Below are 12477 nucleotides of genomic sequence, written 5' to 3' on the forward strand. Positions count from 1 at the left end.
CTAATATCATCCTTTCAATGTTGAAACATGCAGGAGCCTAAGCATCCTGCTATATTGTGTTTGATTTGCAATTTTACATATTTTGTGAGAACTTCAGATCACTGGGTAAAGAAAGAAAATACTGTCACACTCACTGTTGTTAGTGTAGGAAACCAGATGAACACAGTGCAGGTTTAACAATGCGGACAATTAGCACACTAACAATGTGTATTGTGTTTGTTTCTGCACATGACAGTTTACATAGATTATACAGCAACCAATTCAAAATAATAGGAAATAAGGTCAACTATTTATTACCATTGATTTTTTAATATTTTTTTTACAGCAATCCCAGCTCTCTCAGTTTAGGGTGAATACAAATCTTTGAAAAATGTGAAAATAAGTTCATCTATAAGTATACATAAGGATCTTGTGACTGTATTCATCTGGAATTATGCTTCAAAATCTGTCTGTTTAGAGCACAGGAGGTCGGTGGCACCTTAACTAGGGAGGATGGGCTCGTGGTCATCTCTGGAGCGTAATAGGAGGAATGGTATTAAATACATCAAAACACATTCCATTTGCTCCGTTCCAGCCATTATTGTACGCCCCTCCCCTCAACAGCCTCCACTGGTTTGGAGATACATCTAGACTCTAGGGAGGGGATATTAATTATTCTAATTAATTTCCATCTGTGCTTTTCTTGTCAATAATCAACGATTTATAAAAAAAAGGGCATAGTCTGTCATTTTCCATTTTGATGTTGGCTAATTACTGCACTAAACGCCCTGACTTAATGACAACAACAAAAAAACATAATATAAGCAGTGTTGCTGAGTCCTAGAGCATCATAAATCATGTTGTCGCAAAGAGAGTAAGCAGTCCTTTCAGGAACGATACGATTTCATTTCCTCCCAGTTTTGACTCCCCATAAACACGATCCACAAACGAAATCGGAACCTGTTTGGAAGACGGGAAAAAAAAAATATAGTTTAACTTACATACAACCCATTGACATGACAAGCGTTCAAAATGGCGCAACGACACAAAACACACAAAGGGTTGAAAGGCCTCACCTCTCCAACAGTGTAGTTCCCCTGTCTAGCACGGACAATCATCTCCATCTGAAAGACGTAGCCTTTGGACACACACCGCTCCACCAGACTCTCCAGTACTTCCTTCTTGTAGAGCCTGATGTCATCATGCATTAGAACAAACACCCACGTGAGATAACACCCACTACGTTGCTGACCAATGAAAACCGCTCATCTCCAAAACATTCACTTTTCAGGAAATAGAAGAGAAAAAAAAACTGCCATATTTTCCCGTTAATAAACATATAATTACAAACTTCAGAAGTAATTTTGAATTAATTATATTGGTCCTGTTTAGAGAACTGCTTTCAATACATGTTCAATATTTGTATTTGTTTTATTGTCATAAATGGAGTTACAAGGTTTTCATCCGACAATAGTTCACAGATAGAGGCTGATATGCAGGTGTGATAACTGTACCTGCTGTTCTTCAAACTTATTTACATTTTGCCACTTACCTGAAGCTGCCAGTCAAGTCTGATGCCCCAGGTCTCAGCAGCACCTGGGTGACATAGTTAGCTCCCCGACTATAAGAGAGATAGGAAGGGAAAGACAGAAAGATATGAGGAAAATGTAATATTTAATTAAACTCTCATGAGAGTTAGGTGCTTGCTTTGTGTGCTAGCACAAGCAGGAGAAATGGGGCAGCAGGGTAACCTAGTGGTTAGAGCGTTGGACTAGTAACCGGAAGGTTGCAAGTTCAAATACCCGAGCTGACAAGGTACAAATCTGTCATTTTGCCCCTGAACAGGCAGTTAACCCACTGTTCCTAGGCCGTCATTGAAGATAAGAATTTGTTCTTAACTGACTTGCCTAGTTAAATAAATAAAATAAAATGCCAGCCAACAGTCTTAATGTAACAGAAGTGAGCTGGGGCCACTGCAGTTACCTGATGAGCTTCCTGCGCAGGTCCCAACCGTATACGCCACCGTCTCCTCTGTACCGGGTGCCTGACACCAGGTCATACCCGCCTTCTCTCTGTTTCCTTGGAGACAAACACATTCACATCCGCTATTTGGCAACTGACGATCATGTGGTAGAGATGCAGCGTATTAGTGAATGTGTGCATTTAAGAAAAATACACACATTTTGGGATAAATTCAAATAGATTACTTACTCTATGAATTCTGGAATAAATTTAGGCTGCAAACAAAAGATATAACGGATGTATTTTAGCATGGATGAATTCAAAGGATTTCAAAGACCTTCTGTCTATGAAGCATTCGTATACAAATAGGCCTATTCAACCAAGCAAGTTTTATAACACCACAAGTTACCTCCTGAATAGTAAAATGAACTAAATATAGTATTGGACTAAAACACATTGAATGTACAGGGTCCATAGCCACTATCCCACCCTGTTCGTCTGCTATTGCATTGTCTCCGCCAGGTGTACAGGAGATCCACTCACATGATGGGAGAGGTCTGCGTCCATTATGAAAACATAGTTCCCAGTAGCATGTTTAATGCCATGGATGTAGGCAGTACCTGAATGAAGAATCAAATGACCTTATCAGACGTGTGTGTGTGTAGTGTGTCTGAGATATTGTGCTAAAATACAGATGCAACACTGTGTTCACTCTGATGAATGAACATGTGACACTTGCCTAACCCTAGTTTCTTTGCTCTAGGTCGAAGGAGCTGAGGGAGAAAACAAAAAAACAGAACAAATGTGTATTGTCAGCAGGTATGTGAATATCAAATTACAACTACTAATATATATTCCAATCACTTACTATCTTGTCCTCTCCGTATATCCTCTGTAGTTGTTCTGCCACTTCAAGTGTCCCATCCGGACTTCCGTCATCTATTACAATAATCTCGTAGTTGTATCCACTGTAAATAACAAGCAAACAGATGTTTCAACTCAGCACACAAATAAAATGCTAGTCTGACAACTGATTAAAACAGGGACTTTACAAAGGGACTTTACATTGTTCCAGTTATATCTTCAGTCAAAATGTCTTACAAACGTGCAAGTTCTGTTCAAATTGAGTTAGTTAATTAACTTACAAGAATTAACGTTACTCTTTTAGCACAACATGTAAAATGTGATTACAGTCTTTTTTGTCTATGGCGTACAATGTTTAAATAATTGACTGGCCCACCCACAACTTCCTTTTGTTGTTATGAAGAGGTAAGGCATTTGTAATAAGCTCATTAATTAAGGTATTTTTTGTCATATTGTACAGGAAAATAAAGAAGAAAAAACAGGGGGTATTTCATAAAATTATATTACAAATGACCGGCTGAAAATCTCAGCAGCAGATTGTTAAAGTAAGCCATTGGCTGTCACCTAGCAAGTCTGATTTTTAAAGACAGCTCATCTCCGATTCTGGGCTACAGATCTTGTCATTGACTCTGGGCTACAGCTAGTGTAGCTAATGACTTGAAACGACTACTAACCTTTCACCGAAGTATTTCACCAGTAGCCACACAATAAGAGGTAGATTCTCACGTTCATTGTAAGTTGGCAACAACACCGAATATTTATCACCATTTCCCCGGCTCTGATGTGAACCTTTTCGGCTTGCCATGTTGGAATGTTGATCCGGATGCAGGTGCTCTCAGAAATATCCACCCCTGCAACAAATTCTTAAAATAATTTGTTCCTAGCAATATAGCTACCACTAGGTGGCGATCTTGCAACAAATAATACGTCTCTTGATTTTAGATATTGGATAATACTGATCATACATACACAACTGCCAATGTTATTCCCCAGTAACAGTAGCCTATTTAATAGTACTGTCTTGCAATACCTACACAATATAATCATTATCTCATTGAAGTAAAAACGTGCCCACTGTTTGGGGATTAGGAAAGTTAGAACCAGTGCACTTTTATAGACATGGTTGTGTTATTCTTCATTGTCATCCTACTGTAGAAACATGAAGACTATTTCTGTAAAAGCCAGTCTCATGGTCAAATGCGGCGCATGCATACACAAAGAGTGCATGAAAACACAAAACATGGATCATAATTAATAGACATACAAACATTTTCAGGGTGAAGTTGGGAACATCAGTTAACTACTACAAATACTTTCTAACAAAATATCCACTAGCTTCCATTAAAATGTTGTCTTATACAATATGTTAGAAACTTTGTTGACACACTGGGTTGACTTATTCAAATACGTACAAATGTACATTTCATCATTTTTTTTTATGTAAGAGAAAACACCTGAAACGTTTGTGTTACATGAGAAGAGGAAGAGGTGAAGAGCAGGCACCAGGTCAACTTCCTTTTCCCCTTTATAGTGGAGCATGTGTCTCTGAGTCACCGACTAGCTCCAACGCACCAAATACGCTCTATTGTGGTGCTTCGTCAGCCCCAGTCTTCCCATCAGGTTCAATGGCATACGTGCCTTAAATTGGAGATGATAGGAGATGGACCCCAATGGCACAAGAAAATCCATCTTTCAAGTGTGTTCAAGGCTGATATATAAAACATATGGGTCCTCTGTACAATTAGATGCAGATGAAAGTACGAACAGATAAGAGACCACAGCACCAGGTAGCCTAGTGGTTAGAGCGTTGGGCCAGTAACTTAAAGTTTGCTGGGTCAAATCCCTGAGCTGACAAGGTAAAAATCTGTCTTCCTGCCCCTGAGCAAGGCAGTTAACCCACTGTTCCCCAGGTGCTGAAGATGTGGATGTTAATAATTAAGGAATTAGAGTTGAAGGCATTCAGTTGTACAGGTATCTAGGTTTCCCCCCTTTCACCAAACACAATTTTTAAATAGTAAAATCAATTGGATGTGGAAATGTTTTGATCATAGCTTGTCACATGGTACTGAATATGGCTGTTGTACCTGCTTGTGGTTGAGCACCTCTATGACAGCCGGAGCTGGGGACCGATCTCTCCTGTCTGTCCGACAGCTCCTGCGATGCCTGGAGGTCCCGTCTGGCCATCCTCTCGACCTAGGAGACCTTCACAAACACAATCATAAATGGTCAGTAAGCAGCAATTAACATTTTTAATATTTTTATTTAAATGTTTTCCTCTAGGCTGCGATTACACAGGCAAACCAATTCTGATATTTTGCGATTAATTTGTCTATTGACCAATCAGATTAGATATTTTGCGAATAACTGGGTAAAAGATCAGAATTGGCTTCCTGTGTAAACGCAGCCATAGACAGACAGGTGCTGAAGGTATCTGCAAATCCTTTGATCCCCTGGTGTCCCTGGACGTTGGTCCCTAAGCTTTTTTTCCCTCCCGGGGGCACCTCTTCACCTTGAGGAAAGAAGAACCCACTGATGAACGACACTCTGATCGCCTAGAAGTGGTCTGACCAGGACTGACAATGTATCACCACCACTGCTAATTAGTGCTGAGCAATTAGTGCTTTTTGAGGTCAGTTCGGCATTGCTTCGATTATTAAAAAGGATATGTTTTCGATTTTAAAAAATTGACATTAAGTGCTGGTTGAATGTTGTAACAACACAGAATAAAACAATTCATAAAAATTTATTCACATTACTTTACTTTAATAAAATATTTGTTTTATTCAATGACTTTCATTCCAAGTCATCATCTCATCTCTATAGAGCTGCTGCCTATGCTGTCTGACAAAATCACTATTTTAGTAGTTCTTCAAAGTAAATAAGGCATACTTTTATGACTGCTGAATACAAACTATCAATCACTAAGATCCTATATTTTCAGGTAGAGATACGCCCAACAGTAACTGCTTTCAATCCATTTTGCACATTCTCTCTTCTCTCTGTCAACGAGGTCTCCGTGTCTGCTCCACACAGACTGAACAAGCTGGCGCGCAATCATGGTCATTGTACACTGAACAAAAATATAAACGCAACATGTAAAGTAAAGTTGGTCCTATGTTTTATGACCTGAAATAAAAAATCCCAGAAATTGTCCATATGCACAAAAAGCTTGTTTCTTTCAAATTTTGGGCACAAATCTGTTTACTTCCCTGTTGAGCATTTCTCCTTTGCCAAGAGAATCCATCCACCTGACTGGTGTGGCATATCAAGAAGCTGATTAGACAGCATGATCATTACACAGGTGCACCTTGTGCTGGGGACAATAAAAGGCCACTCTAAAATGTGCAGTTTTGTCACACAGCACAATGACACAGTTGTCTAAGGTTTTGAGGGAGCATGCAATTGGCATGCTGACTGCAGGAATGTCCACCAGAGCTGTTGCCAGAGCTGTTGTCTGCCTCCAACGTTATTTTAAAGAATTTGCCAGTACGTCCAACCGGCCTCACAACAACAGACCACGTGTAACCACGCCAGACCAGAGCCTCCACATCTGGCTTCTTTACTTGCGGGATCATCTGAGACCAGCTACTCGGACAGCTGATGAAACTGACGAATATTTACTGCCTGTAATAAAGCTCTTTTGTACGGAAAAACCAATTCTGACTGGCTGGACCTGGCTCCCCAGTGGGTGGGCCTGTTTCCCTATACCTCCCAGGCCCACACATGGCTGTTCCCCTGCCCATTCATGTCAAATCCATAAAATAGGACCCTAATGAATGTATTTAAATTGACTGATTTTCTTTTATGAACTGTAACACAGTAAAATCGTAGAAATTGTTGCATGTCGCGTTTCTACTTCTGTTCAGTGTACATAACCATGGGAATGCTTGTGCTGTGAATGTATAATGATACGTACTGTGCACCAGTTGCTCACAGCCCTGTGTGACTAGCTGGAAGATCATTGCCACGGACTGAGGCTCCCCCTAAAACACAGAGCATGTCTGTCAATCAATGGGTCAACAAGAGAGCACTGGCCATCTGAAAGTCGGACGCTGCAGGAACGTGTAAGATAAAACTTCCCTTCTCTCCTCTCCCCCCACCCACAGCTCCTGGGTGTCCTGGCATACCCTGAAACAAATGGATGTACAGTATGGATGGATGGATGAGGGGAGGAGGAATAGAGAGAGGGATCACTAGAGATCATGTGGTGATGTATAGGACATGGTCTGCTGAACACTGGTCACTGTGGTGATATATAGGGCATGGTCTGCTGAACACTAGCCACTGTTGTGATGTATAGGGCATGGTCTGCTGAACACTGGTCACTGTGGTGATATATAGGGCATGGTCTGCTGAACACTAGCCACTGTGGTGATATATAGGGCATGGTCTGCTGAACACTGGTCACTGTGGTGATATATAGGGCATGGTCTGCTGAACACTAGCCACTGTGGTGATATATAGGGCATGGTCTGCTGAACACTGGCCACTGTGGTGATATATAGGGCATGGTCTGCTGAACACTGGCCACTGTTGCGATATATAGGGCATGGTCTGCTGAACACTGGCCACTGTGGTGATATATAGGACATGGTCTGCTGAACACTAGCCACTGTTGTGATGTATAGGGCATGGTCTGCTGAACACTAGCCACTGTGGTGATATATAGGGCATGGTCTGCTGAACACTAGCCACTGTTGTGATGTATAGGGCATGGTCTGCTGAACACTAGCCACTGTGGTGATGTATAGGGCATGGTCTGCTGAACACTGGTCACTGTGGTGATATATAGGGCATGGTCTGCTGAACACTAGCCACTGTTGTGATGTATAGGGCATGGTCTGCTGAACACTAGCCACTGTTGTGATGTATAGGGCATGGTCTGCTGAACACTAGCCACTGTGGTGATGTATAGGGCATGGTCTGCTGAACACTGGTCACTGTGGTGATATATAGGGCATGGTCTGCTGAACACTGGCCACTGTGGTGATATATAGGACATGGTCTGCTGAACACTAGCCACTGTGGTGATATATAGGGCATGGTCTGCTGAACACTAGCCACTGTTGTGATGTATAGGGCATGGTCTGCTGAACACTAGCCACTGTGGTGAACGGAGATAACCACTGTGGTGATGTATAGGGCATGGTCTGCTGAACACTGGTCACTGTGGTGATATATAGGGCATGGTCTGCTGAACACTAGCCACTGTTGTGATGTATAGGGCATGGTCTGCTGAACACTGGCCACTGTGGTGATATATAGGGCATGGTCTGCTGAACACCAGCCACTGTGGTGATATATAGGGCCTGGTCTGCTGAACACTGGCCACTGTGGTGATATATAGGGCATGGTCTGCTGAACACTGGCCACTGTGGTGATATATAGGACATGGTCTGCTGAACACTAGCCACTGTGGTGATATATAGGGCATGGTCTGCTGAACACTAGCCACTGTGGTGATATATAGGGCATGGTCTGCTGAACACTAGCCACTGTGGTGATATATAGGGCATGGTCTGCTGAACACTGGTCACTGTGGTGATATATAGGGCATGGTCTGCTGAACACTAGCCACTGTGGTGATATATAGGGCATGGTCTGCTGAACACTAGCCACTGTGGTGATATATAGGGCATGGTCTGCTGAACATTGGCCACTGTGGTGATATATAGGACATGGTCTGCTGAACACTAGCCACTGTGGTGATATATAGGGCATGGTCTGCTGAACACTGGTCACTGTAGTGATATGTAAGTCGCTCTGGATAAGAGCGTCTGCTAAATGACTTAAATGTAAATGTAAATGTAAATGATATATAGGGCATGGTCTGCTGAACACTAGCCACTGTGGTGATATATAGGGCATGGTCTGCTGAACACTAGCCACTGTGGTGATATATAGGGCATGGTCTGCTGAACACTGGTCACTGTGGTGATATATAGGGCATGGTCTGCTGAACACTAGCCACTGTGGTGATATATAGGGCATGGTCTGCTGAACATTGGCCACTGTGGTGATGTATAGGGCATGGTCTGCTGAACACTGGTCACTGTGGTGATATATAGGACATGGTCTGCTGAACACTGGTCACTGGTGATATATAGGGCATGGTCTGCTGAACACTGGTCACTGTGGTGATATATAGGACATGGTCTGCTGAACACTGGCCACTGTGGTGATATATTGGGCATGGTCTGCTGAACACTACCCACTGTGGTGATGAAGAACAATGAACTATAATTACAAATCACAGCATAGTTAATCAAATCATTATAAATAAGAATTAGTTCTTAACTGACTTGTCTTGTTAAATAAAGGTCAAATAAAAATGAAATAAAATTCTCTCCCCTGGAGGTCCCCTGTGTTTAGACACAGAACAGACAGAGAGGTCATACGTGATCTACAATGTTGTAATTGCATAATTATACAGCAGAGATCTGCAATATGCTGACATGTTAGATACATACGTTCATTTCAATTGATCACAATAAACATTTAAAACATGATAAATGAATTCAAAATAAATGTAGAACTTTTCAAACATTAGTGGAACAATAAGGAAGATCACAATAAAGAAGAATTTCAGTTCAACCCACTGCTTTTCTCTGAACTGTATATATCCCAGAGGGCCACCATTTCCCAGGGGCCCAAATACGCTTTCTCATGCCATTTTTCCTGAAGGGCCCATCACAACCTGAGAAAAACAGTAGTGGTAAACAGAGGTTAAAATATAGGAAGACCTGTCACAATCACATTCTGACAAGCTTGAACTGTACTGGATGATGTAAAATACAGCTGAGCTATGTAGCTACTGTTGACTATGTAGCTACTGTTGACTATGTAGCTACTGTTGACTATGTAGCTACTGTTGACTATGTATCTACTGTTGACTATGTATCTACTGTCGACTATGTATCTACTGTCGACTATGTATCTACTGTCGACTATGTAGCAACTGTCGACTATGTAGCAACTGTTGACTATGTAGCTACTGTTGACTATGTATCTACTGTCGACTATGTAGCAACTGTTGACTATGTAGCTACTGTTGACTATGTAGCTACTGTTGACTATGTAGCAACTGTTGACTATGTAGCTACTGTTGACTATGTAGACTCTGAACTAGTCCAGAGTGGTGAAACCTGAACAATCAACTGTTGACTATGTAGCTACTGTTGACTATGTATCTACTGTTGACTATGTAGCTACTGTCGACTATGTATCTACTGTTGACTATGTATCTACTGACTATGTAGCTACTGTTGACTATGTAGCTACTGTTGACTATGTATCTACTGTTGACTATGTAGCTACTGTTGACTATGTAGCTGTTGACTATGTAGCTACTGTTGATATGTAGCTACTGTTGACTATGTATCTACTGTACTGTTGACTATGTAGCTACTGTTGACTATGTAGCTACTGTTGACTATGTAGCTACTGTTGACTATGTAGCTACTGTTGACTATGTAGCAACTGTTGACTATGTAGCTACTGTTGACTATGTATCTACTGTTGACTATGTAGCTACTGTCGACTATGTATCTACTGTTGACTATGTATCTACTGTCGACTATGTAGCTACTGTTGACTATGTAGCTACTGTTGACTATGTAGCTACTGTTGACTATGTAGCTACTACTATAGCTACTGTTGACTGTACTGTTGACTATGTATCTACTGTCGACTATGTAGCAACTGTTGACTATGTATCTACTATGTATGTATCTACTGTTGACTATGTATCTACTGTATCTACTGACTATGTAGCTGTTGACTATGTATCTACTGTCGACTATGTAGCTACTGTTGACTATGTAGCTACTGTTGACTATGTAGCTACTGTTGACTATGTAGCAACTGTTGACTATGTAGCTACTGTCGACTATGTAGCTACTGTTGACTATGTAGCTACTGTTGACTATGTAGCTACTGTTGACTATGTAGCTACTGTTGACTATGTAGCAACTGTTGACTATGTAGCTACTGTTGACTATGTAGCAACTGTTGACTATGTAGCTACTGTCGACTATGTAGCTACTGTTGACTATGTATCTACTGTCGACTATGTAGCTACTGTTGACTATGTAGCAACTGTTGACTATGTAGCAACTGTTGACTATGTAGCAATTGTTGACTATGTAGCAACTGTTGACTATGTATTTACTGTCGACTATGTAGCTACTGTTTACTATGTAGCTACTGTTGACTATGTAGCTACTGTTGACTATGTAGCTACTGTCAACTATGTAGCAACTGTTGACTATGGAGCAACTGTTGACTATGTAGCAACTGTTGACTGTGTAGCAACTGTTGACTGTGTAGCAACTGTCAACTATGTATCTACTGTTAACTATGTAGCTACTGTCAACTATATAGCTACTGTCAACTATGTATCTACTGTTGACTATGTATCTACTCTCATCTATGTATCTACTGACAGCAGACAAATAGTGAGCAATATGTTTGGAACATCAAATCACAATACAATCGCAGTACATATAGAATCGTGAGAATCGCAATACACATATTGGCACCTAAGTATGGTGATAATTTTGTATCATGAGGCCTGGCAATTCCCAGCCCTAATAGTCTCGCTTCCTTTTTTAAATATGCATTATGCCTATGCATTATCGACCCCACCATACCAAATACCCTCCACCATTCCATTCTAAGTCCAATGCATTCACTCAGTTTAACCCTCCTCTCCTCTCCTCTCCTCTCCTCTCCTCTCCTCTCCTCTCCTCTCCTCTCCTCTCCTCTCCTCTCCTCTCCTCTCCTCTCCTCTCCTCTCCTCTCCTCTCCTCTCTTCTCCTCTCCTCTCCTCTCCTCTCCTCTCCTCTCCTCTCCTCTCCTCTTGCTCTCCTCTTGCTCTCCTCTCCTCTCCTCTCCCATCTCTTACTGGTGAAAAGTCTCTTTGTTGATGACTTTCACCAGGGTGTCATTAAGTACTAGGACCTGGAAGGCGTACTCCTGGCTGGAGTCCAGACCCGCCACTGTGGCCCAGCCGCGTGTGGTCGTCAGCATCAGCTCTGGTTGGGGCACCTCTGGAGGACAGAGATACACTACATCAACAAAAGTATGTGGACACCCCTTCAAATGAGTGGATTTGGCTATTTCAGCCAAACCCATTGCTGACAGGTGTATAAAATCGAGCACACAGCCACGCAATCTCCATAGACAAACATTGGCAGTAGAATGGCCCATACCAAAGAGCTCAGCGACTTTCAACGTGGCACCGTCATAGGATGTCACCTTCCAACAAGTCAGTTTGTCAAATTTCTGCCGTGCTAGAGCTGCCCCGGTCAACTGTAATTGCTGTTATTGTGAAGTGGAAACATCTAGGAGCAACAACGGCTCAGCCACGAAGTGGTAGACCACACAAGCTCACAGAACAGGACCACTGAATAATGAAGTGCGTAGTGTCTGTTCTTGGTTGCAACACTCACTACCGAGTTCCAAACTGCCTCTGGAAGTAACATCAGCACAAAAACTGTTCGTCGGGAGCTTCATGAAATGGGTTTCCGTGGCTGAGCAGCCGCACACAAGCTTAAGATCACCATTCGTAATGTCAAGTGTTAGCTGGAGTGGAGTAAAGTTTGCCAATATTGGACTCCGAAGCAGTGGAAACTGGTTCTCTGGAGTGATTAATCATGTTTCACCATCTGG

At 41.9% G+C, this 12477-nt stretch overlaps 1 protein-coding gene across 1 annotated transcript; it reads right to left on the minus strand.

The window, feature by feature from the left end:
• Positions 1–277: 277 nt before the first annotated feature.
• On the minus strand, positions 278–3643 carry LOC124044997 (dolichol-phosphate mannosyltransferase subunit 1-like). Its single transcript, XM_046364198.1, has 9 exons — positions 3480–3643; positions 2810–2909; positions 2681–2714; positions 2485–2561; positions 2191–2216; positions 1963–2058; positions 1532–1600; positions 1056–1170; positions 278–939 (listed from the first exon to the last, which is right to left on the minus strand). Exons 1-9 carry the CDS (start codon positions 3608–3610, stop codon positions 835–837), a joined length of 753 nt encoding a protein of 250 aa, XP_046220154.1. The 5' UTR covers positions 3611–3643; the 3' UTR covers positions 278–834.
• Between the last annotated feature and the right edge of the window lie 8834 nt (positions 3644–12477).

Source organism: Oncorhynchus gorbuscha, linkage group LG10 (assembly GCF_021184085.1).
Source record: "Oncorhynchus gorbuscha isolate QuinsamMale2020 ecotype Even-year linkage group LG10, OgorEven_v1.0, whole genome shotgun sequence".
NCBI lineage: Eukaryota > Metazoa > Chordata > Actinopteri > Salmoniformes > Salmonidae > Oncorhynchus > Oncorhynchus gorbuscha.

Bases quoted from the DNA above. Each gene is read 5' to 3' on its own strand.
- LOC124044997 (XM_046364198.1), bottom strand. From the start codon at position 3,610: ATGGCAAGCCGAAAAGGTTCACATCAGAGCCGGGGAAATGGTGATAAA. The intron at 1,601-1,962 runs GTAACTGCAGTG...TCTCTCTTATAG, and splicing joins CTGCGCAGGAAGCTCATCAG to TCGGGGAGCTAACTATGTCA. The intron at 1,171-1,531 runs GTAAGTGGCAAA...TGATGACATCAG, and splicing joins GACTTGACTGGCAGCTTCAG to GCTCTACAAGAAGGAAGTAC.